This window comes from Myotis davidii, unplaced genomic scaffold (assembly GCF_000327345.1).
Source record: "Myotis davidii unplaced genomic scaffold, ASM32734v1 scaffold13, whole genome shotgun sequence".
In the NCBI taxonomy this organism is placed as follows: Eukaryota; Metazoa; Chordata; class Mammalia; order Chiroptera; family Vespertilionidae; genus Myotis; species Myotis davidii.
Window position 1 is genome coordinate 3,247,190 of NW_006286243.1, and position 21,853 is coordinate 3,269,042.

Genomic DNA, 21,853 nt, shown 5'->3' on the forward strand with positions numbered 1-21,853 from the left:
CTCCTCTGAGTCTGGGTATGATATTCTCTTTCCTCCTAGTTGTAGAATTTCCACTCAGCCAGCCTTCCTGTGGTTCTGGATGATGTCCGTTCTGTCTTTTAGGTGTAATTTGAGTTGGTTGTTCAAGGCAGCCATCTCTGGCGTTAACCTATGCCGCCATCTTGGTTCTCCCCTTCAACTTCTTTATCCAGTCACCCTTCCTCAACATTCCCTTGGGCACTGTCGGTCTGTTTCCCTTGCTTTGCTTACATTTTGTTCATCAGTTTATTTTGTTCATTAGATTCCACATATTAATGAGATCATATGACATTTGCCTTCTTCTGATTGGCTAATTTTACTTAGCCTAATACTCTCCAGGTCCATCCATGCTGTTGCAAAGGGTAAGAGTTTTTTTTTTTTTGTATAATTTTTATTGATTTCAGAGAAGAATGGGGAGAGAGGGAGACAGGGAGAGGGGGAGAGAGAGAAGAGAAACATCAACAATGAGAAAGAATCATTGATAGGCTGTCTCCTGCATGCCCCACACTGGGGATTGAGCCTACAATCTGGGCATGTGCCCTGACCAGGAATTGAACTGTGATTTCATAGTTAATAGGTCAATGCTCAACCACTGAACTATGCTGGTGGGGCAAGAGATGCTTCTTTTTTACAGCTGTGTGGTATTCCATTGTGTAAATGTACCATCGTTTTTTTAAATCCAGTCATCTGCTTCTTTATAAATTAATTTCTTTTTGCTCAAATACGAACTCTGAGAACTTTAAAATAGTTTTGCCAGATATGATATTTTGCTTAAAAGTTTGTTTCTTTAAAATATTTAAAGGCATTTCTCCATAGTTTTGCATATGGAGTTGAGAAGTCTGTGTGTTTTAATCTTGTTATTTTATAGATGTGGCTTTACATTTTTCTCTTTTCTATTATGTTCTTACATTTCATTATACTGGGTCTAGGGGTGGTGTTAGTATTACAGGAGGTACTTTGATCTATTACATCTTTAATTTTTCATGTTGCTTCTTCATTCTTTTCATTATGTTTACCTTTCTTAATTCTCCAAGGTCCTAATAGACAAATGTTAACACATTCCCTTTCCATACTTATTTATTTTATTATTTTCATTTTTATTCCTTTACACTGCCTTCTGAGAAGCTTTCTCAATCTGATTTTCTACATCACTAATTTGTTCTGTGATTCTCGCTGTTCTATTCCATCCATCTATTGAAGTCTTTGTTTCAATAATAATATAGTTTATACCAAATATCCATTTGATTCTCTTTTTACAGCCGTTTATTCTTGCTTCATGTTCCTAATATTCTCTTATTTCCTTAAGTAGTTCGCTCTGTTCCATTTTTATGCTTCCTCTGGTAAAGGATGTTGTTGTCTGTGGTCTTTGTTTAAAGGCATTTGTACTTTTAATTTTCTTTGCTTATGAACTTAGCTTCTGTTGCTTTGGAACACCAGCTGATTTGGTGATAATGTCCACCTGGAAGGAGTGGTGAAAGCTAAGGCCCCAACCTTAGTTTGTGTACTTCTAAGTGAGCTTAGGATGTGTGTGTGTGTGTGTGTGTGTGTGTGTGTGTGTGTACTTGTGTGCACATGCCCACGTTAGGGCAGGGAGCCTCTGTGCCACAGTTTGGGCTCATCTCAAGGAAAATACAAGATCTCAGATGACAACTCCCTTGACCTCACTCACCCAGACATGAAAATTTGCCTTCATCTGCACCCATCATTTCCACTGCCTCTTATTAAAATGCAAGGGATGTTTCTTCTCTTCCTCTTTAGGTCTTTAAACTTAATCTTTCCAAATGGTTCCTTCATGTTCCCTTTCAACTTCCTCCCTGTATTTCTTCTTCCTGTTATGGTCAGATTTATTAGAGGAATTGTCTATTTTCACTGTCCCCAGTTTTTTCTTCCTACATGTATAGAAGCCGTCTTCTGTCCCCAGCACTCTACTGAAAATGCCATGACAACCTTATTGCTCAGTGCAAGGGTCACCTTTCAGTGCATTTTCCCCTTCAGTATTTGTTGCAGTTGATTAGTCCTTTCTCTCTAAACCTCCTTCTTTGCTGCCTTTTCCCTCCCTTCTCTTTCATGTTGGTGTTCTTTACTGTTCTGTCCTAGGCAGCTGTCCATTGCCCATGACTGATCCTGTCATTTACTGTGGATAAATCATGATGACTGTACAAGCTATATTCCTATTTTAAATCTCTTTCCTGAACTTTCAGTCTGTAGTATCTAGCTGCCTATTTGACTAGTTAACTTTACTAATTCTCTATATTTGACATTCCCTCACCACTCTCATACCTTAATCTTTGTGTTTGATGCCCTTTCAGTTTGTCCCCACAGCACCCTGAATTATTTCTTGCCCCCCTCTTTTTCATAGAGTGTAAGCTCTGTGAAGGCCTGGATTGTGTTTTTTTTCCATTGTCTCCCTAGTGCAGCCGTGGGCAAACTATGGCCCGCGGGCCGGATCCGGCTCGTTTGAAATGAATAAAACTATTGAAAAAAAAGACCGTACCCTTTTATGTAATGATGTTTACTTTGAATTTATATTAGTTCACACAAACACTCCATCCATGTTTTTGTTCCGGCCCTCCGGTACAGTTTAAGAACCCATTGTGGCCCTTGAGTCAAAAAGTTTGCCCACCCCTGCCCTAGTGCCTGACAGTGTCTGGTAGTTAATATTTATTAAATACTTCTTTGCATGAATGACATTCCAACCTCTCTTTCCTTTCCTAGTGTCAAATACTGCTGTAGATGGAATGCTTAGTTTTCCAAAAACTTCCCTTCTTCAATTTATTATAGAAAGAAAAAATATTATCTCTATCGATACTGCTGTGAAATTTACAAAATTAGCTTTTAACTATGAGGAATGGAGCTTATTTGAATCAGCAGCTGGACAGCTTATTGATTTTCTCCAGGTAATATGTGCAAAATCATTCATTTGTTTTTATATTGTTAAGATGACATTGAATTGCTAATTACTGTGTGTGTATGTGTGGGGGTATACTTCACTTAGACACAGGATGACCCAGAGTCAAAGAAAGCAGAGAAGGATTTAACTCTTCTTTTTGCAATGGAACCTCTAGTCAATGTAAAGAGGAACAAAGGTTTGGTCTTCCCTTTGGAAAACTACAAAGAAGGACAGGCAGCCTATTATGTTAAAAAGAATGCTTTTCCCGGTGAGTATTTATTTGCCTTTTTGAAATATTAAGATAATTTTATCTGATAAAACATGCACTTTAAGAGAGAGGTGAGAGAATGTTCAAGGCAGCAGGGTAGGAAGTACAAAGGTCCTGAGGTGAGAGTGTGCTTGGTTGTTGAAGAAATAGCAAGGAGGTACGTGTGTCTGGAGTGCACTGGTGGTAACTGTGGAATTTGAAAATGTGAGGAGATGAGGTCAGAGGCATAGCTGGGTGCCAGATCTTGCAGCATCTTAGACCTTGTAAGGATGGTGGATTTTATTCTGAACGGTAGGTTTTGAGTAGCAGAAGGAGGTTCTACTTAGCAATTGCCTTGGTTGGTAGGTGAGAGACCAGCAGGGCAGTAGAGCAAAAGACATTAGTTTGTTAAGGGAAATATACATGCAGAGGTTTCCAAGTCTTAAAAGTTATTGTTTATACAATTGAAAATCTGCAGCCTCGATTTTTTTAGACCAATGAGAATTATTTAATCCAATTTTTTATGGTTTATCATGTTCTTAAGGCATTGTGTGGCTGCTCAGTTGTGGTAAATAATTTGTACCAGGTAATGGTACACTTTTTTTCTAGTGGTTTCTGAATAGATATTTTTGTTATTTTTATTTCAATTGCCATATTTCATATATGTTTTAATGTTATAAGCTTCTTTATTTCCATGGTCGCCATACAGATTGTAGATTCATGATGATGATGATGATGATGATGATGATAGTCAATTTTAATTGAATAACAGCCCGGTTTGATTAGTTTTCATATAGAAGCATCTAAACTCAACCTTCCTAATGCTGCGACCATTTAATACAGTTCCTCATGTTGTGGTCACCCCCAATCATAAAATTATTTTCGTTGCTACTTCATAACTGTAATTTTGCTAATTTATGAATTGTAATGTAAATATCTGATATGCAGGATGTATTTTCAGGGGTCGCGACCCAAAGGTTGAGAACCACTAAGTGTCTTATTGACATAGTATTTGCCTAGATATCAGTTGTATCATTTTTGTAGAATTTATATGTTTCTGTGCTTTTTCTATTTGAAATTTTATAATTGATTTTTATTTTATTTTCCTTTACTTTATGAATTGAGATACTTATATGAAGAATTCTGGATTTTCAGATGATGTTTTCCATTTAGGAGCAACCTTGTATTCCTGTGTCTGCAACTCTTCCCAGGTGAAATAGCTATTTGGGTAATTTTTAATAGTATCAAAGGAGGCTATTATATCTAATTTAAAGTGAGAGTTAAATCTCACAGGAATTGAACCTTTCCAAAATTCTATATATTTTTTAATCTTTATAATAAGATATTTTTATCCTGACATAATTTTAAGTCTCTTTTTATTATGGTCATCATTTTGGATGTCAATCTGTTTCTTTTTCGGGAAACTTTTAGGCTGCCTATATCCTATATAATAAAAGGCTAATATGCAAATTGACTGAACAGCAGAAGGACCAGTCGCTATGATGCGCACTGACCATCAGGGGCCAGATGCTCAATGCAGGAGCTGCCCCCTGGTGGTCAGTACACTCCCATAGGGGTAGTGCCGCTCAGCCAGAAGCCGGGCTCATGGCTGGTGAGCACAGTGGCAGTGGCGGGAGCCTCTCCTGCCTCCGCAGCAGTCGGACATCCCCCAAGGGCTCCAGGACTGTGAGAGGGTGCAGGCCGGGCTGAGGGATACCCCCCACCCAGGGCACGAATTTTGTGCACCAGATCTCTAGTTTCTAATAATGAAGGAAATTAGTGTTTTTAAAGAAGAGTTTATATTCTTGGTAACACACTGCTTTTCAGTTCCTGAGTACAAAGCCTGGTTATCATCTGGAATCACTTTACACACCGTGGCCAGTGTTTAGAAATGACCTGTTCATGGGTACGAATGTTTAAATAAAAAATAGTACAGTACTGGTTTTAACACTGAATTTCAGGATCTCCAGGCCTTCTCTGTGGTTCCACGGGAGCCCAGATTTGGGTAGTAATATCATGGCCTGTTTTAATTAGTTGAGATTCTGATGGAATTTTATTTGGAAAATTTGATTTTACTGTTATAAAAAAGTTTGAAAACCACAATTATAGAGCATTTTATTAACTTTTGTTCAGGTAAGTGGAACAGTGAGGGACTTGAGATGATCTACTGTTACAGTATGTCCTATTTCTTCTGGGTTTATTAGATTAGGTTATAACCTGCAACAGGTTAATTTTTGAAAGAAAGATATTTGATAGCAAATATAAAGATTATAGTGAGAGAGCTAAACCCAAAAGTTTTAAACAAGGCTGAAAAGGACAAGGAATTTTTATCTGTCTGCTTTTTAAAAAATCATGCCCGTTTTGGTTCAGTTCAGTTCAATTCAATCAACACTTACCTATCTCTGTTATGTACCCAAACACTGTACTAAGGTGATACATATACAAATTAATCTTAGAGCTTCCCCAAAGGAGCTCAGTTTTGTGTTTTAATCATAAAATCATTATCTTTCCAGTTCAGATATGTAAGTATGTGATATTTTGTTTAATTTCTTCATGTCTCTTTTGCCTGGTCTATATCCTTTCCCACCTCCTGCTCTCTCTCCTCTTACTAGTTAACCACCCCCCCCTCATTTTTTTTATTATTATAATATAGGAATTTAAAAAAGAAAGATATATATAAACATTTCAATTTGGTTTATGTACTTGCCTAAAAATGTTTGAGACTTCTTTTTAGAGAGACAGAAATAGTCTAGTACATTCGTTAAGACTGAGGTCTCTGGAACTAGACTGTATGGGTTTGAATCCCAGCTCTGCTTCTTTCTATTCATTTCATCTCGGGAAGTACAGTTAATCTTCTTTGCTTCAGTTTGCTCATCTGGGGATGATAGTAAAGTGGGAATAATGAGAGAGTACTCACTTCATAGATTGTTGGGAGGATTTAATGATTTGGTTTATGTCTTAGTCTGTTCAGGCTGCTATAACGAAAAATGCCATAGACTGGACAGCTTAAACAACAAACATTTATTTTTTACAATTTTGGAGGCTGAGAAATTCAAGATTAAGGCACTGGCAGACTTGGTGTCTGGTGAGGACTCACCTCCTGGTGTACAGATGGCTGTCTTCTCCCTGTGACCTAGCATTAATGAGGGCTTCCCCCTCATGCCTCATTACCTCCTAAGCCACCTCCCAATGAGATTACATTGAGGGTTAGGATTTCAACACATTAAATGTCATCTATGTGTCTTGTTATTCTTGAAAATTTACTTTCTCATTTTTATTTTCAGAATGTTCAGCCTGATAAAGAAATTGTGGTGGACATGATAATGTTCTTATGGCAGAAATGCAAATTAGGAATTCAGCGGCTCAATATATCCAGAATTGACTATTCAAAATTCACCCAGAAAATCAGTACTAACAAAGTATTTATTTTTTTCCTTTCACATATTTTTTGTTATTGCTAATTTAAATTGTGATAGTTCAATTGTCCCTGTTATTCCACCTGCATAACTACCATTTTGTAAATGTATTGCTGTGTCAACTTTTAAGTGTATTCCCTGTACTCCTGCCCCAATTTAGTTTTGGGGAGTGGGGAGGTGTTTCAGGTTTTTAAGGGAGGAATAAGTATGTTTCTAAGGTCAAATGAGCTTGGGTAAATTTACTGAGAACTTTAATCTTAGAAAATACAAATAAGTAAGGAGTTTTAGGTTTATTTTCTGCAATAATATATTTAGACTACCAGTAAATAAGGAGCTATTTCATGGGAAGGTAAAAGTTGAGCAGGTAAATATGATAACCTGGAAGTGCAGGAGAAAATATTTTAGCAATAACAGTTTCCTGGGATTCTGAGGCTTGCTGAGATGAGCTACATTAGGATGCCTGGGCATGATTTTATCAGATGCTCTGATGAAGTAATGATGTGGCTGCATAAATAGTATTTTCTTGTCTTAGTTCCCAAAATGTGATGGCTTATTTTGTGCTGAGCTTTGAATTTATAGGCATCAAAGACAGCGTTCAAGGTGCCTGCCATGGAACTAGAAATATTTTGGAGGGCTTCGATAGTGAATATAACAGCTCCTTTTAGTAACGGGACTCAGAGTTTTGAAGATAATCTTCACTGATACATAAAATCTTCACTGATAAATGAAAATAACATGATAAATTTTCCTTATGGTTATAGATATGCAGACCAGAAGCTTAAGTAGATCTTCTTTATAAATTTACATAAACATACTGATTATTAAAAATAATTTCATTAGGGTCATTGAATTTTATACTATTTGTAATTAAGATGCACTAATATGGAGGAGGTACCTGTACTAGTGTAACATTTCAATATAATTAGTAGGCGAGGATTTCAAGGAAGTTCTAAGTTTTGAACAGTGTGACTCCGTCTACAATGTAATATACTTTAATTTGATTTTGCTGTATATTTTCTCTTTTCAGTGGATTTATCTTCTGTGGCAAATAAGTGAAGTAATTCACTGCTACAAAACGGAAGAGATTGACATTGTAGTGGTGGCAGAGGTCGCATTACGATTAAGTGAAATATTGGAGACTTTAGGAAACCCGAAAGGAAAATTTAAAAGAACTCAAGGTAGAATATTGAATAAAAAGGATGAATTATATATTAATGCACATATACACATATGAATAGATCAGTACAAATTGGAATACAGGATAAATTTTTTTAATGGAAACTAGACATTTCAATATTGTGCTTCCTCGATGATTTATCATCAGAGACAGATATAGGTTTAACCAAGTGAATGTTAAAAATAGTTATATGCTGTATGAATCAATGGCAGACGAAACTGTCTTACACTATATATTTCTTCTCCATTCCTCATCACCACTTGCTCCCCCCTTCCTCATTCTTCCTCTTTTCTGTTCTTTTCTCCTTTAATTCCCTTTTATGCATCCTGCTCTTCCATTTCCTGATAGAGTGTATGTTTTTTTGAAGAGAGCATGTTTTAGTCACCATGATATTTTTGGTTCCTACCACAAGTTTCCAGCTCTGCCTGTCCTCTGTTGTTAAACAGGGCTTTGCAGGTGGAGTTGTAGTCATGGTTCTCACACTTTGATCGGTATCAGTATCACCTGGGAATTTGTTAAAACTGTTAGGCCCAGGCTCTATTCTACTTCAACAAGCCTGGACCTTTCTAGTGTTTATTGGCTTACCAGGTGATTTTGGAATGTGTTAAAGTTTGAGAACCACTGGTTAGAGGTGTCTGGCTAACACAAGCAATGGCCTCAAATCACATTTTTTTGAAATGTCCTATTTTAAATTTTTTTTTTCATTTGTAAAACTTTTATTATGCAGAATTTCAAATGTAAAGTAGAGAGATGAAATAAATCACCATGTTTGCATCATCCAGTACTAATAATTATCAACATCTTGTCAATCTTATTTCATTTCTCTCTGCAACACTTTCTTTTTTCCTGAAGTGTTTTAAAGTAAACATCATGTCATTTCACCAACACATACCTCAGTCTCTCTCTCTCTCTCTCTCTCCCTGTCCACAATGCCATTATTATTATACCTTACATGATCTGTGAAAATTCCTGTTTCTGATTCTAGTAAAAATATTATAAGTTGTTTTTTTCCCCAATCAAAATCCAAATAAGTCTCTCTCTCTTTCTCTTTTCAGACACATCTTTAAGTAAAAAGACTAGTGAATTATTTGGGACTCCAAGCGAGGGCCGGGAAGTTCTTCCAATATTACAGGTCTTACAAGATATATTTTAAAATAGTTAAAAACATGAATTTTAATTTTTGAATAATATTAACTTTGTAAATGTATAATGGTTAATTATAAAGGTAATTTTGAATATTTAAACTTTGACAATTTATGGTTTCTACATACATTAGAACTACAGGGCCATTTTCCTACCTTTTGCTGTAGAATTTTTGAGTTCTTTACACTGTATTTTGTCTTGTGAAGAGAGCTAGAGTTAAGAAATCTTAAATTAAAAACAGAGATTGTTTGAACTGCATTAAGAGATTGAGGAGGCCTAATAACTGTCTGCCAGTGGTGTTTTCAGGGATTACTTATAGTGCATGTCAAATCTGTAGCTTCCTATTTTCCATTCTAGACATATTGAATCATAAATTCAGGTGTGATGTTTTTAAAAATTCTTAATTGAGATATGATCCTCTTAAAAGTTCCCAGGTGGATTCTTAAGACACAAGAATTTGAGAATCACTGGCTTAGTGGGCTGGTTCTCACCCTCTAAGGCAGCGTTTTGTGCGTCGTGGCCCCTTTGGCGGTTGAACGACCCTTTCACAGGGTCATCTAAGACCATCCTGCATATCAAATATTTACATTACAATTCATAACAGTAGCAACATTACAGTTATGAAGTAGCAACGATTTTCAGCAAAAAACTGAACATCACTTATGAACTATTGCTGTTATTTAAATTAGAAAAATGCGCTCTGTCCTTGCGATGATTTACTGTCATCTGATGGGAAATTGTCAAAATAAATATACAAGTCTGATGTCAACAGTGTAAATGGCATCCCCTAAAATTGTGCAATATACAACATTCCCAGCTACACTGGGGCACATGGTCAATGCAGTCGAGGTGATTCACTGGTGTGGTCAAGGGCACACTTAGTGCTGGGAGACCTGGAGTTGAGTCTGACTCTGAGATTGACTGCTTGTGTGATCTTGGATAAATAATTTCATCTCTTTTAATGTTAGTATCCTTAGCTGTAAAATTATAACTATAGTACCTATTCTAATGGTAATATTTAAGTTGTACAATTTAAACAAGATATTGGTAACACTGTGAAAACAGTACATGGCATATGGTAGCTCTTCAGCTTTTCCCTTATGTTTCATATAGAGAACTGGATCTTAACCTAGGGTTTCAGACCCATGTGGGGGCAGTAAAGTGGGTCAGGACAGTCCAAAATCCATATGCTCACCTAGCAGAGCCTGTAGGTGAGATAAATGATGTATCTTGCATATATACAGGCAAATATTTAAAAAATCTGAGCTGCTATTATAATTATGTAAAATACTATTTGAAAGTTATACTGAACATGTGATGCTAGTTTTTCAACAGATGGATAATAAAATTATAACAACTAAGGAGTATCTATCTCATAGGACTGTGGAAATTTAAAAGTTAATCTTATGTAAAGCATATAGCTTAGTACCTAGAACATGTTTTAATTAAATGTTAGTTGTGGTGATAAAGATGATAATACGATGGTGGTAGTGACGATGATGATAGAATGTGGGTGTGTGTGGGGGTCTTTGAAATTCTTTGATGTTAAAAAGATATCCTTAGAGACCTGGGTTTCTGGAAAAGCAGCAAATTAGGTGATCAGAAAACCCTCTTGCTGCAAAAACACCTAGAAATTATAGAAAGAATTAAACAAGTATCTTCAAGTACCTTGCATAGTTCACTAGACAGTAAGGTAAATCCCAGGGGTCAAAGTAGAAAGGGGAACTGAAAACCAGAAAATAATTGTATGCGTAGATTCTGCAGTAGGTTGATGGGCTCAGTTACATGCTTAGATAACATCCATCGCGGGACAAGAGATGAGGCTTGGCCACAGAAAGATGAAGGCTTGGAACTGAGACTCACACATCGAGTTAGAACCTACAAAAGACTACATCTTAGGAAAAGGTAGAGCAGGAAAAAAATTTGGCTGTTTGTGTAGGGAGGTATCTCAATGGGCGCCGAAAAGCGGAGTGGATGAGAGAAAGTTTCTCTAATGATTTATAATTTTGGGTTTGCCCTCAAGTAGGTCTATTATTTGAATTTATACTATTTGAGATGCTCAGAAGCCTCCCTGAGCCTCTGATTCTTTTTAAATTATTATTATGAATTCTTTTTAGTTGGTGCACACAAATGTAGTTCAATTGCTGGACGTTAAGCCCACCCCACGGCACGACTTTGTCAGTCACACAAAATATAATAATCACAATAATTGGAACACGGATTCTTGTTTGAGCCAGATTTCTATAAGAAGGGTACCATGGACAGCATTTCCACCTCTTGAATTTAACCTTTCTTGTGAGCCTGTAATTCTTGTATCTCCATTCTAGAAGGGAGGGGCAAATATATATTATATATCTTGAATGGATGTATGTAACCAAATTGTATATATTCCAGGAATGCAAGGATGATTTAACATTAGAAAATGTATAATGCAATACACCACATTAGCAGGTAAAAGGAAAAAAGTGTGCACCCCACTAGATAAAGAGATGTAATAAAAGCACTTGACAAAATCCAACAGCAATCTTTTTAAAAGATAACTCTTAACAAGTTAGGAATAGAACTTCTGCATTCCATAAAGATCTGAAGATCTTCAATGAGTATTATACTTATGTTAAACGATGAAAGGCAGTCCCTTTATACTGACGTAACAACATAAGGATATCTGTCCAACATGTCCTGGAGGGGTGAGTATAAAAAAGAAAGCAGAAAAAAAGGTATAGGAATTGTAAAGGAAGTATCAACTTTGTATTTATTCATGGATGAGTACAATGAAATGCATATTTTTAGCAGTATCAATCTTAATGTCCATCAGCATAAGAATAGATAAATATATTGTGACGTATTCCTCAGTATAACAATTCACTGTAGCCGTGAGGATGAATGAACTAGAGCGGGTTTGAGCCAGAGTGAGTTTGGCATCATTGCCATCCTCTTATTTGCATTAAAGGAGGAAAACTTACATCTCATTTCTGTATGGTTCTAGGTTAGTCTTCCAATGAGGGACATTTGCATGAATTTGTAATGCAGAGAGAAAGAGAGTTCTTATGTTACAGTGGTAGTTGGAAGAAGTGACTTCACTAGTCCTAATGTGCAAGCTCTTGCAATTCACCTGCTTCACTAGTAGATCCTTGAGGTTGTCAGCTGCCTTTTAGGTGCTTAGATTCACAGACTTCTGAATGTAGCAGAACAGTCACTGGCAACTTTCTTGATCATTGCTGCCCATGCCTTCCAATGGTGATAGACACGACCAGCTCTGTGTATTAAGTCCCTTTCTGTTTGGAATATTTAGAGTCATTCTGTGTTCCTAACCAAACCCTGACTGACATACTGAGTTTCATACACCAGCATGAAAAACTTTCAACAACATGTGGTTGAAAGAAGAAAAGCAAACTGCAGAATTCCATGAGCAAATTAAAAATATGCAAAGCAATAGTGCATATCATTAATGGACATATGCACATGTAGTAAAAGGTTAAAAACATGAAAAAGAATGGTAAGACCAAATTCAAGGGCAATGATTACCTCAGATACACAGGGATTTCAACTCTATGCATGTATATGTGTGCTTTATTTCCTAAAATTTTTCTGGAAAATATATGGAAAGTTATAAAGCTTGAGCAAAGGGGGTTGCTTTTTATGTTAGACTCTCTATAAAAATAATTCCATTAAAAAGGTATGTAGTTTTTAAAATCATGGTGTAGACCATTGGATTTAATAACTTCTAAGTATGGATTTCTAGCTCTAAGATTCTGAGGTTCAAAAAAGTAACTTTAAAAATAATGTAAAAATGATAAATGAATTATATTTTTAAAATTTACCTATATATTTGATACAATCAGAATTCTGAAAACCATAAAAGGAAGCTATCTACATGTTTGCGAAACCTAATTTGTATTTGGAGAAAAGGATTAAATATCATTATTTTACCTTTATTAATAATACTCCATATTTAATCAAAAGGCAAATACACTTGCCGAGACCGGTTTGGCTCGGTGGATGGAGTGTCGGCCTGCGGACTGAGGGGTCCCGGGTTCGATTCCGGTCGGGGGCATGTGCCTTGGTTGCCGGCACGTCCCCAGTGGGGGGTGTGCAGAAGGCAGTTGATCGATGTTTCTCTCTCTCATCGATGTTTCTAGCGCTCTCTCTCTCTCCCTTCCTCTCTGTGAAAAATCAATAAAATATATATTTTTTAAAAAAAGGCAAATACACTTAATAAGAACTTTAATATTGTTGACATTGGATAGACTATTTAAACTTGTTATTTGAATTACTATTAAAAGAAGTTTAGAAATGTTGCATATGAATTTTTCTCAACTTTCCTTTTTCTGTTTTGTTTATAAAATCAATTTAGAAAACACCCTTGGAACAGTTATATTTGGCTTATGAACTTCTTGACAAAGCAATTGGTGGAATAAATGTCAATCGAATGTTAGCTACTTTGCCAAATGGATTATCAGTGTTTGATCATTGCTATGCCAAGGTAAGAATGGGAAAATCATATATTAGATTTAAGTTCTACTTAAGTGGGATGAGGGCTGACCTTAAGTAGATAAGTAAAGCATGATTTGTGGTGGCTTCCCTCTCATAAGCCAGGAACATATTCAATCCCCTTTTCCCAGATGAAATCAGGAAGAGTAAGGAGCCTTTGTATTTGTCATTGAAGATGAATTTGTAAGCCAGAGTACAACGGGTTGAGAAATCAGCAGGATTTAATGACTAGGAGTAAAATAACATGGGTGCTCATAGGGTAGAACTGTTATTAGTATGTTTTTATAACTATGTTTATTTTTTATTTTTACTTCAACTCTATCAAAGTATACACAGGATACAGATGGAGACATTTCCAAACCAGTCACAGCAAATAGTTTCATGATGGATTTACATCTTGAATTAATTCAAGCTCAGCACCAAATAGCTGTTGTGCTTCTTGACCAACTGGAAGGTATAGTTATCAAAGCAAACAATTTGTTCTGAATCAATTTTAAGCTAAGTTTAAGTATAGAATTAATTTAATTTGTAAATTATGTTCTTGTCAACTGGGTGTTTATTATTTTGTTTTTTCTTCTCTGGTTAATATCAATAGATAGCTTTCATTATTCTTTTTTTAAAAATATATTTTATTGATTTTTTACAGAGAGGAAGGGAGAGGGATAGAGAGTTAGAAACATCGATGAGAGAGAAACATTGATCAGCTGCCTCCTATACGCCCCCCACTGGGGATGTGCCCGCAACCAAGGTACATGCCCCTGACCGGAATTGAACCTGGGACCTTTTAGTCTGCAGGCCGATGCTCTATCCACTGAGCCAAACCGGTTCTGGCGCTTTCATTATTCTTTACATCTTGCATAGCTAATAAGTTAGTAAACATATAAAATTTGTTTATTTGAGCTATATTAAATTATTGGTATTTTGATAAATCAATGAAACAACCATTTATTGAGTGCTTACCAAAATCCAGGAATCATGATAGGCTTGGCACAAATAAGACACCCAGCCTCGCCGAAACCAGTTTGGCTCAGTGGATAGAGCGTCGACCTGCGGACTGAAAGGTCCCAGGTTCGATTCCGGTCAAGGGCATGTACCTGGGTTGCGGGCACATCCCCAGTGGGAGATGTGCAGGAGGCGGCTGATCGATGTTTCTAACTCTCTATCTCTCTCCCTTCCTCTCTGTAAAAAATCAATAAAATATATTAAAAAAAAAAAAGACACCCAGCCTCTACTTTTGAGCTTATAGATAAGCCAGGTATAATGAGGGAGGTTACTAAATGGGATAGAAGTGGGTTCACAGTTTTTGTTATGGGCACACAGAAGAGGAGTATCAATGTAAAACAAGAAAGCCGGGGATGACTACCTGGAAGAGGTAATAATTGACCAGAAAGCTAGCAAATATTAGCTTTATGAAGAAGATTGAAAGGAGGCCATAATTTTGGATAGAGAAAGTAATGTTTAGAAAGGTGGAAGCAAACAGTTGTAAGGTGCACCTCTAGGAACGACTGGAATTCTCATGGCTGGATATAGCGCACGTGTCGTGGAATAACAGATACGCCCATGGAGGTAGATCACAGATAGATCTTGAAGAGCTAATGGGTATAGTTATCAAAGCAAACAATTTGTTCTGAATCAATTTTACCCTGAAAGCTAATGAAAAACTGAGGAAGACATCTCTGACAGAGGACAGATGATTTGAATTTAAGTTGTTCTTGCAAGAACAGCTTTAAGAAAATGTGCCGGCAATAATACAAATCACGTGTTTACTTGAGCCTCAAAATAAGATTTAATATCATTAGGTCTAGAAACTCTTCTGTTTAGGATTAAATTTTGATAAAGCCATCTTACTCTTGACATGATTGTATAGCCACTATTAATATAACTAACCATTCTCCATTTTAAATTATTGAGTAATTAAAGATAGAACTAAGTGTTGTAGCCTACTATGACTTCTGATCTCAATCTAAAGCATATCATACATACAGCTAAATAGTACATTGGATCTTATTTATCAATCTTAAAGATGATTTTATTTAAGATGAAATAGAAAAAACCTATTTTTTGAGTTAGAAGTAATTTGAAAATTCTTATGTCCTCATGTATTCTGTGACAAATATAAGTAAAACTGCACTATAGTAGATTTGTTTGAATTTTTATCTTTTGATGGAAAAAAAATGATAGAGAAAGTGATAACTTTACAAATAGATAGCTTTTATTTAATGTTTAGAAAATATTTCCTTTCTTGAACACAGCTTAATTGTAATGGCAATCTCCTTCTTCCTCTTCAGTTTTGCAGATTCCAACCAATAGCAAAAATATATCTACCAAAATTCCAGAAAAACTAAAACAACCTGAAAACAGTGTTTGTTTTACAGGTAATTAAAACTGGGATAACCTGTCTTTCCAAAAATTTGTAAAGATAGTTTTTATGTTACCTTTTTGATAAAATGTTTGTTTACTTTTTCAGAAGTCAGTGTAATGGATAAAATAAGGAAGAATAAGCTATCCAAAGCAATTTACTTGATGAAGAAAGCTCTTCTACTATTTGAGAAAGATGCAACCTCTACCTCTTCACCTAACTTGTTGATGGTAACAATATATCCTTCCTTCCTTTTAGTCTTGACATACAATCTCTGTTAAGTGAATGATTTATTTCCCTTTTCTAAAAATAATGTGTTGCCCTTAACATTAATTATGAACCTTCAGGTTTACCAAATCTAGTGATCTGAGAAGAAACAGTCAGTCTTGAGCAAAACTAGGTTTACGTTGTTCATATGGAAAAGAATATAATCATCCTATCTAATAAAAGAGAAACATGGTAATTGGCGTATGACCGCTACCCTTCCCATTGGCTAATCAGGGTGATATGCAAATTAACTGCCTGCCAAGATGGCGGCCGGCAGCCAGGCAGCTTGAAACTAACATGAGGTTTGCTTGCATCAGTGACGGAGGACTCCAATGTTCCCTGCCTGCCACTGCAGGCCTCTGAGCCTGCAGTTTAAGAAACTATGTAACAAACATAGAAGCTAAACAAAACCCCAGAAACCTGCTTTAGTCCTTGGGAATCGCAACATTGTAAGCAAAGGCCAGAAACCTACTTTCAGCTGCGGAGGCCTAAGAGCTGGAGCCAAGCTTCAAAGCTAAAGCTGCCCAGAATAATAAAAAAAAAGGAAAAAAAGGAATGGTTGGGAGCTTCAGTCACCCCCAGCCTGAAAACACCCCTCAGCCCCTCACCCAGACTAGCCAGGCACCCCAGTGGGGACCCCCACCCTGATCCAGGACACCCTTCAGGGCAAACCAGCTGGCCCCCACCTGTGCACCAGGCCTCTATCCTATATAGTAAAAGGGTAATATGCCTCCCAGCACCGGGATCAGCGGAGCCGCGAGGCCTCCTGGCACCGGGATCAGCGTGACAGGGGGCAGCACCCAAACCCCCTGATTGCCCTGCGGCTCTGTGTGTGACAGGGTGTGGCGCTCCAACCCCCCTAACCCCCCACGGGCCCTGCTCTGTGTGTGACGGGGTAGAGCCATAACCTCCCCATCGGCCCTGCCCTGAGTGTGAGAGTGGCGGTGCCCCAACCCCCTGATCGGCCCTGCTCTGTGGGTGATAGAGGGTGGCGCCCCAACGCCCTGATGGGCCCTGCTCTGTGCGTGACAGGGGGCAGCGCCCCAACCCCCGATTGGCCCTTCTCTGTGCGTGACAGGGGGTGGCGCCGCAACTTCCCCATCGACCCTGTCTTGAGTGTGACGGGGGGGGTGCCCCAACCCCCCAATCGGCCCTACCCTGAGCGTGACTGAGGGTGGCATCACAACCTCCCAATTGCCCTGCTCTGTGCATGACGGGGCGGCGCCCCAACTCCCCAATCAGCCCTGCTCTGAGCCCGACCAGGGGCTGCACCTAGGGATTGGGCCTGCCCTCTGCCACCTGGGAGCAGGCCTAAGCCAGCAGGTCATTATCTCCCGAGGGGTCCCAGACTGCGAGAGGGCACAGACCAGGCTGAGGGACGCCCCCTCCCCACTGAGTGCACAAATTTTTGTGCACCGGGCCTCTAGCCTATGTATATAAAAATCCAGTGTCCGTGATGACCAGGACGACCAAATGACCGGTTCATCCCCCTGGCCCTCAGGCTCCCATTGATCAAGGTATGGCTAATGGGGAAACCAGGGTCCCTCAGGCTCCAATCAATCAGTGGCAGTGGAGCAGGTGGAAGGCAGACCACTTGGTCCCTCCTCCCAGCCTTCAGACTCCAATCAATCAGTGGTGGAGGCAGGGTGGGACTGGGGACTGGCTCCCTTAGTAGTCCTGCAGGTTCAATCTCCAGAGGACAGGCTAGACACCAATGAACCAGCACTGCTGGAACGATCCTGACAGCGCTGCTGGCCTCCTGGAACTTGGCCTTGGGCACTGCAGCTGCTTCCCCTCCGTAGACGCTCCACAAGGAAGAAAGAATATCACCAGCAGTACCAGGGGTGACCAGGGGTGACTGCTCTCCCTATGCTTCCTCCAAGTCACTAGAGCCGGCCCCCACCCACCCACTCCAGATGAAGTGTGAGCACTGCACACGGGAACTTGACCTCGGGCACTGCGACCATTTCCCCTCCCTAGATGCTCCACAAGGAAGAAAGGATACCGCCAGCAGCGCCAGGAGCCACCAGCGATGACTGACTGCTCTCCCTGTGCTTCCTCCAGTCACTCGAGTCGGCCCCCGCCTGCCCCTCTCCAGATGCAGTGTGATCACTGCACATGGAAGGAATGTAGTAAAAAAACAAAAACCAACGACCAAGAGAGTGCCGCAGCCAACGTCTGGAGTCCAGCTCAGGAGAACAGAGAGAAGGGAGAATTCCATAAGTTGGCCAATGCCAAGATATTTCTGAGTGACTGCCTGGCATGTGACAGTTGTGTGACCGCAGAGGAAGGAGTCCAAGTTTCTCAGCAGAACGCCAAGGACTTCTTCCATGTTCTGAACCGTAATAAGAAATGTGATACCTGATATTTCAAATCGTTGATTTGATTCTCAGGATCCTCTACTGTTGAATCCCTGCATATTATTATTATTTATTTCAGTCATTGTATGCTTAATTTCTTACTGGTCCTTTTCCATTTCTTTGGAGGTTTCTAGCACATTCTTAAGTAACCTTATAACTGTGGTTTTGAACTCTATATCCAGTAGTTTGCTTTCTTCCATTTCTTTCTATTGTGACATGTTTCTTTGACTCTGCATTTTGGTTGCTTCCCTGTGTTTATTTCTATCTATTGGGTAGCATGGCTATGTGTCCTTGTGTTGGTAGAGTGGCCTTGTGTAGTAGGTGTCCTATAGGGCCCAGTGGCTCAGCCTCCCCAGTCACCTGAGTTGGGCACTCTAGATGCACCCATTTGTGGGCTGTGAGCACAGTCTTGTTAGAGTTGAGACTTGTTTGCTATTGGGTCACTGGGAGGAATTGACCTCTAGACCATTTGGCTGTGAGGACCAGCTGTGACTACAGTGGGAGAGCTGCTATTTAGGAGACACCCCTGTGGAGCATGACTTGCTTGAGTGGGGCTTTGATGCTCACTGAGTTTGCCCCTGGAGTGTATCTCTTATGGATATGTAGAGTTGTAATCTGGTATGGTCTGACGTCTGACACTGACCACTGGGTATACTGGCTCTTGGGTGTCCAGGGAGGTGCAAAGTCAGCCACTGCCTGGGGCCACCAAGCAGGAGCTACAGAGAGATATGCAGATTCCTCCTATTTGTATGGGGTTTAAAAGTAACCAGATGAGGCCCAGCTGTGAAGCAAGGCAGGCTGGTGCTGGTACCAGGTCTTGGGCCTCTTATTGATGGGTTTGAGGTTCCCTTACCCAGCTGTAGCTTGTTTGAGAGATTTTAGCCTGAGCAAGGACAGGCCATTCTTATGCAAAACCCACTGCACACACCTTGAGTGGGATTGTAAATTGGATGAAGTGGGGTCTTAAGGAATAACCAGGACAACATAAACAGAAATGGCTGCCAGTCAGCCCTGAGACTGAGGAGGTCCCAGAATAGGAACAATGCTCCTGCAAGCACCTCCATCTGGAAGAAAGTCACCCCTGAGTTCCTGCCCCAATGCCAGACAATCCAGTTCCTCCTCGTATGTGTCTGTGATCCCCAGAGCCTCACCCTGGTGCTGGAGCTCAGAGGAAGGAGGACCTTGTAAGTTCAGTTCATGGTGCTAGCCTTTTAAGAGGAACAGCTGAGTCTCCATTAGCCTCTGTGTCACTGAGCCCCAATCTGTACTTGTTTTTATAGCCATAGTTCTTACTGCCCTAAGGGATTTCTTTTCACAGCTCTGGGATCCTGGGCTGGAGGTCTGGAGTGTGGTTGGGACCCCTTGCTCCTCCGTGTGGCCTCTGCAGAGACAGAGACAGCCTCCCTCCCAATTAAAAAAGCAGCACATGTGGGTGCTGAACCAGCCTTTTTCACGCCCCGCACCTCCTACCAGTCTCAGTGTGCTCTTCTTTTCTAGTTGTAGGACTTCCATTCAGCTTGCTTTCCAATGATTCTGGATGATGTTTGTTCTGTATTTTAGTTGTAATTTTGATGTGGCTGTGGGAGGCGGTGAGTACAGGTATTTACCCACACTGCCATCTTCAAATCTCCTCCTCCTTCTATTTCTTAAGTGAAACTATTTTAATTAAGAACAATTTTAAACATAATGCCCTTTGAGGATAGATACATAACATGCATTTCGAGACCTTACTTTTTATGAGTCATCCTCCTTAAGGATTTTCACCAACTAACAAGCATTGAATATTTATTTAGAAGTCCTGAAATCTTTGGCAGCTACCTCTGCTCCTCAGTGGTATTTTTTTTTTTTTAAATCCAAGTGTTAAAGCTTAATGATCAGTCCTCAGGGTACAATGATATTATGGCTCAAATTATTGCCAAACTTTCTTTCCTTAAAAAATACAAATAAATTTCTTTCCCTTGGCAATTATATTGTGCTGGGGCATATTACAGAATGTTTTACATTATTATGATCTTGTAGTTAAGTTATCCCCAAATCAGTAACTGATGTGTCACCTGATATAAAATGGTTTGAAAGGCCCGGATCTTTTCAGAACTCTTAAGTAATTCATACTCTGTTTTAGTTTTTCAAAAGTATTGTGACTTTGTGGAACTGGATAATCTCATCAGGTGTCTGTTTTATTTCGAATCAATTAAAAGTGGACAAACTTGTTGCCATGAATGAGGGATAAACCTTCCTAGTTCACTGTTAGCTTTCCAAATGAGATGAATTTTTTTCTTGATTATGGGGTATTTATTTTCTCCATTTTCCTGTCTTGATTATTTGACTTCTGGGAGTTTATATTGGCTTTTTACACATTATACTTCAGATTTATTTTAATTTATTGGCACTAGAATCACTTGAGATATCCTTGATCTTTTACTTCTGATCAAATAGAGCTATCATTGTGTGGCTTATCATCATTGCCCTTGGAGTCCACCCACTGAGCATTCAGCATCTTTGCAGATGGGATTTCTCATTGGGAAGAGGCAGGACTACTCCTCTATCCATGTGCTAAATGTTACCAGGGCAGGGTTGTTCACTGTTGTTTTTTGTTCAGCTGAACATCACCTTTTGAAGAATTTCTTCCTCCAATAGATGTAACCAGGTGGGACTTTTCAGGGGCTTTCTCCTCTTCTGGCCCCAATGAGGACTAGTGATGCAAGCTTGGCAGATTTGTTGCTCCCTTTTTGGAATTTGAGTCTTGAACAGAGGGATAAAATGATTAAAACTAGTTGGTGTTCATTCATTCTAATGTGTGTGCCCTGGTCAGACAATTATAGTTTTGTTCTATTAACCCTCCTATCTTTGTGGGCCTGCTTTGGTCCAAGCCTGGTTTTCCTGTTGTTTCTGTTGAAAAACAAACAAACAAACAACCCGAATGATGCATCTAATTTTCTCCTAATATTATTCTTTGGAACCTAAACAAATAGATAGTTGAGATGATCTTAGCAGTTCCAAATTCCAGTAATAATGCTTCAACTTTAAGCAAAGGAACATTGTGGGTTAGCATATTTATTTTTGTAATTGACACGAAATCTAATTTTATGGTCCTATTTTGAAACCAGAACTAATGAAGAAGCCACTAGAAGTTCTAATAACTCCTGCCTTTAATATTTCCTAAATTTGTATCTTGAGGTCCTCTAACTACCACTCTGTTAACTATGATAGTAGTAATTGGATTACTGAACGTAATTGTTTTTCTTATTTTATAGCATTTTAGTCAAATGAATTCTATTTGTTTTTTTGGGGGGGGAGGGAAGAACATAGATGAACTAATATTTTTTTTCAGAGATTTTCTCAGCTCTTTTTAATTGCTCCGTGCTGAGCAAACCTTTTATGATTCTGAGCCCTCCCATGAGATTATGTTTTAACCTCCAGGCTTGAAACTACTGACAGAGATTTAAGCATTTTTACATATAAGGTTACCCCCCCTTTTAAAAATA

General features: G+C 38.9%; 1 protein-coding gene across 1 annotated transcript in view; it reads left to right on the forward strand.

Annotated features, from left to right (window-relative positions):
• The window catches only part of CFAP54 (cilia and flagella associated 54), a 236,245-nt gene that overhangs the window by 36,452 nt on the left and 177,940 nt on the right, over positions 1–21,853 (forward strand). The window contains exons 10-19 of the mRNA XM_015559991.1: positions 2,734–2,915; positions 3,014–3,176; positions 4,281–4,366; positions 6,440–6,574; positions 7,599–7,749; positions 8,804–8,880; positions 13,246–13,374; positions 13,710–13,836; positions 15,671–15,757; positions 15,850–15,971. Coding sequence (XP_015415477.1) covers positions 2,734–2,915; positions 3,014–3,176; positions 4,281–4,366; positions 6,440–6,574; positions 7,599–7,749; positions 8,804–8,880; positions 13,246–13,374; positions 13,710–13,836; positions 15,671–15,757; positions 15,850–15,971 — 1,259 coding nt within the window. The remainder of the gene's footprint in view (positions 1–2,733; positions 2,916–3,013; positions 3,177–4,280; positions 4,367–6,439; positions 6,575–7,598; positions 7,750–8,803; positions 8,881–13,245; positions 13,375–13,709; positions 13,837–15,670; positions 15,758–15,849; positions 15,972–21,853) is intronic.